We start from the raw sequence: 5,779 nt of genomic DNA on the forward strand, positions 1-5,779 counted from the left end.
CTAAACTAAGTTCCTATGAGAATATCAGTTGAACCTTTTTAATGTATAATGGATTCTATATATTTTGTTGAAAAAATTAATGAGAATTATATATATTGCTTCAATAGTATAAATCCCAATATAGAATTGTTTGAAAAATAACTTTGGAATTGTAAGTGATTGAATTTTGACTAAAACTATAACTTCCAAAAGGTAAAATTTGAATACTCTCAACACATTTACCATTGTAGTTTTTTTTTTTATAAATAAAATTTCTAAATATTTTTTCCATTGAAAAAATATACATAACAATAATTGTTTATACATAAAACGTATTAAAAATAAAATCTCATTTAATCTACCAAATACATATATTTTTTATGATTTTATTGAAGAGTTGAGTCTATTTATATGGATCCTACCAACCAGATATATATATATATATATATATATATATATATATATATATATATATATATATATATATATATACACACACACTCTAAGTATGTACTTTATTTTATTTTAAATAATTATTTATAGCTAATCATAGTATTTTAATATTTTAATTTCAATGATATAGAACAAATTTTATTATAAAACACATTTCTCTATGATAATTTACTTGTCTTTTTTAAACATAAGAGAAAATCCCCATGGTACAAGAGTCTTCACCATATGAAACTTTTTACTTGTCTTTTCCTTAATAGTAAAGGACATAAGAGAAAATCTCCATGGTACAAGAGTCTTAACCAAATGAAACTTCATAATAACAATGGGTTTCATCAATACTCATCAAACAATATTTTTTTTTCAATATGACTCAAACCTTAGTATTTACAACAAAAATGGAAAATATATATATATATAATAATAATAAGTTGAGAAATTTGCATATGAGAAAAATAGAGGTGGAAAACACCCTTGAAATATTTTTTTGTATGCAAGTCTTTTTGGTTTTGACAAAAAGAGATTCAAGCCATAGCCCTATAGTGCTACAATTAGCTTTTGAGTTTTTAGTAAAATGAAGTACAACTAGCCCCTTGATTTTCTAGTAAAATGAAGTCCATGCTTTTGCAAATTAAATCATAAGATTAAACATGAATAAAGAGAAAATGCATAGATCAATAGGGAATACATAGATTATATATAGATAGATAAATAGATTATATAGATAGATAAAGAGGAAATATTTAAGCTATATAGCTCAAGAGGAAATATATAAATTATACCTAGACTATATATGGATCGAGAAAAGGAAATACATAGACTATATATGGATTGGATCTTAGCAGTGGCCATCAATGGATCAGAAAAATATCTAGCACACCTGCTTAGTGAAGCCCAAAAGATTCATCTCCCTGTCATAAAATATATAGAAATTTTTCTACTGATAATTCCCGAGAATAGCAGCAGGTCCAGGAGGGCCAAGGGAAAAACCAAAAAATGCCAAACAGTAAGCGTCTGAGCTCACCAACAAGAAACAATTTTCCTGAGGCAGTATCATGTCTGAGCTACCATTGAAAAGGAATGTGAAGTCAGGGAATTGAATGTTGACATTGACCACACCAGACACATTGTAACACAATCCAAAGCCACTCAACATTTCAACTTGAGGAGCTCTTGGATATCCAAACTGAGAAGCAAATTTAGCTACAATCTGGTTATAGACTTCTAGAGGAAAGATTGTGTAAGTAGTGCCCAAATCTATGATGGTTCCACCATCCCCATTACTGTCAAAAGTGGATGCATTGGAGGGCAAGTTCACGGATACATTGTCAACACTCACTCTTTAAGGACCAATGTAATAGAATTTGTTGTATATGGGAAAAGCTGAGGGTGATTGGAACTTATTTAAAAATGGAGTGTAATTCAAACTCATATGTGGAGTCATGATTGCCGTTACACCAAAACCAGCAGGTGTTAGTAAACAGACACATCGCTAGTGTTAAGCAAATGCCACGAAACACACGGGGAGCATTGACCTTCTACACCACCATTAATGGGGAGCCAACAATCTCCCCCCAATGCAAGGCCAATGTGTTTTGAACTCGAGACCTCTGGCTCCAATACCACTTGTTGGAGTCACGTTTGTCGTTACACCAAAACCCACATGCCACGAAACACACGGGGAGCATTGACCTTCTACACCGCCATTATTAGGGAGCCAACAATCTCCCCCTAACGTGAGCCCAGTGTGTTTCGAACTTGAGACCTGGCTCCGATACCACTTGTTAGAGTCACAATTTCCGTTACACCGAAAGCTGCAGGTGTTAGTGAACACACACATCACTATTGTTAAGCATATGCCATGAAACACATGGGGAGCATTGACCTTCTACACTGCCATTAATGAGGAGCCAACATCATATTCGTGGGAACTACGTTGTCACACAGCACTATCATGTTGCCATTGTTTTGATCATTCAGGCAATACATGAATTTATCGCCAATGACAGCACTAAGCTGTGAAGGCAAAGATAGATTTCCTCTGCCAAATCCTGCAATACCAGCAAACCCATACGAATTCACCAAGCATCCGAATCCAAAGTTAGTTATTTGTCCACTTCTTGATGGCAAAGTCAGCGTGTCAGTCAGTAGATGCCCAGACGTGCCTCCCGAGCCATAGGAAAGGTGATAGTCTGGACACGTCCCTGAGCAATTGTCTGGACACGTCCCGCAGCTTGACCCATCTTCACACACATCTTTGCACTTTATATCTGCACACTTTACTCGTAGAGAAGATGACGAATTGTTGGGAAGAAAAACGGTGATGGATCTAGAGCATGGTGCCCACACTACACTACATGTGTAATTCGGCTAACCACCGTGCTAACCAGCCTTCCATAGGGCATTAAATGCTCGTATGGAGGCAGCCTCTACCATGGATGTCAAGCCTCTTCATGCGCGCATCCATCCTCCATACATCGTTTATCCGGCAGGCATCATTCCTTTTCTGGGAACGCGGGACCCACCACCTCCAAGCTGGCACTGGCCCATTTTCAAACCTGTCCTCATGCCAAAAGAGCCAATTTTCATCATTCGCGCTCCCGTTCGAAGCTTCTCTTCCTCTACAACCCGTCTCGAGGAAACACCGCCAGCGCTCATAGTTGCACCCACCTCGCAGGTCTGCAAATAGGTGCTCAATCCCGGAATTCTGTGCGGCGTGAGGTAAATTAACCTCTCTGCTTACAGAAAATTCAGATGAAAATTGTTTTATGGATCATACAGTAGCGTAAACAATTAAATTCGAAATTCATAAATGGAGAACAACGGAACCCAATGAAGCAATCTAACTTTTCTAGACTTCCAATGACCCCAATTCGAGCATTTGGTTTTGTATACAAGGTGGATCAAAGGAGATACAATTTACATTCACAGTTTCTTGTTTTTCATCTTCACCATTTTCTTGTTAACAAGAATCATAATTTGAGTGGCATTAGTTACCCTGTAGTATGTTAGCAACTCGAACTTTTTTCAGTTAGGAGGAAGAATTGAATTATATGGTTTGCCTGCAAAAAAAAAGGAAGATTAGAGGTATCCGGTTCACCTGCCAAAGAACAAATCATGAGTTCCTGGAATTGATCCATAAAACACAAACACAAGGGAAAGAGAACCCCAACATTGGCAGAGTATCTACACCTTTATTCAAATTCACTGGGCTATAGCAGGCACCTTTATGAACAAATTTTGCAAGAATTTTGCATTATTGAAAAATTGCAGCTAAATGTAAATGACTTAATTACCTGAAAAATTACCTGAAAGAGAACCCCTCTGCTTACAGAAAGTAACCGAATGTGTTAAAAAAAATTTGTTTTGTGACTTGCAGTTATCAAAAGATGGAGAAGGAATATGCCGGTTAGATTTAACATTGTAAAACAATACAAAAATTAACTTTCTTTACCCCAATCAACAAAACCCTTATGTTTTCAACTGCGATTACATATATGGATACTTTTCTATTGACTACAATGTTGATATCCTCCTCAACAATATTTCAGGGGAAGTGAAAGCATAGAGCAGGTTATGATTTTGTTTCGTACCAATATAAAATTTTATGGCTACATATTATTTATTTTGTTCTATCTTATGAAATGCCTTTTTTCTTTGTACCAAAATTCTGGTAGAACCTGTCACATATTTGATATTTCCCACCTGAGTAGCTTGTCCAACTTGGTTCTTTATATATTCATTCTTTCTGTCAAACTGTGGAAATAAAATAACTAAAGACTACCTTTCTTATAAATGATGTGTTTGAAAATCACCTAGATGCATAAGAGTTTACCAAAACCAGATAAAGAGCCTACTTTACATGCAGTAATGCCATGGTACACGTTTATTTTAACCGGCTCTCTGAGGCCCTCTTATAATAACAAAAAATATGTAGTGTGACCTTTGATGACCAAAGTCAAATAGATATTATATCTTATGGAGATTTAAACTGGGGAATCTATACTTACAAAGTGGAATTTCTTGATTTTGCTAAATTTGAATTATTACAAGAATCTCATGCTTCCATTTTTTCCAGCAATTCATTCATTTTAGTCCCGCTCTTATGCATTGACAATATCTATCCATTGCTTCAACCAGATGACATAACTCAATATCAACCAGCGACAGTTTGGTTGAATGTACATGTTTATATTTCTAATGTCAATATCTATTGTTTCATTTCACAATTGTGGAGTTTTAGTTATTTTTTTCTAGAAAGTAGAAATATTCTTTGTGGGTGTTGTTTTCAATGACTTCTCTCATGCTCTATTTTGTTTGTTTTCATCATCTTGGATACTTACATTTTTCTTGATATGTATCAATACTCTGTTTTTTTCGAAAACCAAAACTTAATCATTTCCTCTTCTGTGATATATGTATCTAAATCATTGACTTTGAACAACATTTCTTCCACTGAGATTTGGTTTTTACAAGCCATTGTACAAAAATTTAGAAAAACAAAGACAAAGCTAATATTGTTGCTTCTTGGCAAAGATGATGTAGATCCATCAACAAATGCAACATATGGTTCCCTCGTAAAAAGCTTAGCATTTGTGAGGAAATTTGTTGTTGGAATCATGGTTCCAAAGGACTACATTTGCTCAGTCGATACAAACTTGTATTTAGAAGCACCTACAAGTATTGTACAAGATGCACCCTCTGCAGGGCTGGAAATATTTGCTGCTAATTTTGCCAAATTATAGCTATGACCCAGTAAGGGAATATCTTCAGTTTGTGGACAACAAGAATTTCACATTTAATGGCATCTTAACCGATTCCTCTGTAACAACATCAGAGGATATAGGTATGAATTTCTTTCTACTTAACCTCCACCAATTTTTGAAATTCCTTATCCATGCCCACTTGGCCAAAGAGGTATTAGTTTATTTCTTTAAACTTGTAGACAATGCAAACATCAATCATCATAATAGTTATATCAATGCAATATTTAGTAGCCTATGTCCAAGCCTTTTATTTATGGTGCCAATCCATTTCCGCCATCAAAACAACAATTTAAACAATCCCAAGGATTTCCCCAAAATTTTCTCACAAGATTTTGTCCAGAAATTCATGGTGTGGACAAAATTTTGGGGTCATGAGACAACACCCAAAAATTTTGAATTGCAAATTCTGGGAACATCTAGGGTGGATAGCAGCAAAGTCAAACAATTTATGTTTTGTACTGCAGATTCTGTGAACATCCAAGATGGACAGCAACCAAGCTAAACAATTTATGTTTTGGATTGCATATTTTGCTAACACACATGATTTGACTTCATAGATTGGAAACATTTAGCACACATGATTT

At 35.1% G+C, this 5,779-nt stretch overlaps 1 protein-coding gene across 1 annotated transcript; it reads right to left on the bottom strand.

Moving 5' to 3' along the window:
* Positions 1–1,366: 1,366 nt before the first annotated feature.
* On the bottom strand, positions 1,367–2,672 carry LOC149144194 (aspartic proteinase nepenthesin-1-like). Its single transcript, XM_089452061.1, has 3 exons — positions 2,591–2,672; positions 2,345–2,480; positions 1,367–1,769 (listed from the first exon to the last, which is right to left on the bottom strand). The coding sequence occupies exons 1-3, from the start codon at positions 2,670–2,672 to the stop codon at positions 1,367–1,369; spliced, it is 621 nt and encodes a 206-aa protein (XP_089308187.1).
* Positions 2,673–5,779: the final 3,107 nt, after the last annotated feature.

This window comes from Pinus tabuliformis, chromosome X (genome assembly GCF_031772625.1).
Source record: "Pinus tabuliformis cultivar Carrire ecotype Pingquan chromosome X, CPIR1, whole genome shotgun sequence".
NCBI lineage: Eukaryota > Viridiplantae > Streptophyta > Pinopsida > Pinales > Pinaceae > Pinus > Pinus tabuliformis.

What these genes read in the sequence shown, in the direction of transcription:
- LOC149144194 (XM_089452061.1), bottom strand. Translation starts at nt 2,672, where the DNA reads ATGGGTCAAGCTGCGGGACGTGTCCAGACAATTGCTCAGGGACGTGTC. An exon ending in TCCTATGGCTCGGGAGGCAC is followed by an intron (nt 2,481 to 2,590) that starts GTCTGGGCATCT and finishes CTGGTATTGCAG; the next exon opens with GATTTGGCAGAGGAAATCTA. An exon ending in GTAGTTCCCACGAATATGAT is followed by an intron (nt 1,770 to 2,344) that starts GTTGGCTCCTCA and finishes TGGTCCTTAAAG; the next exon opens with AGTGAGTGTTGACAATGTAT.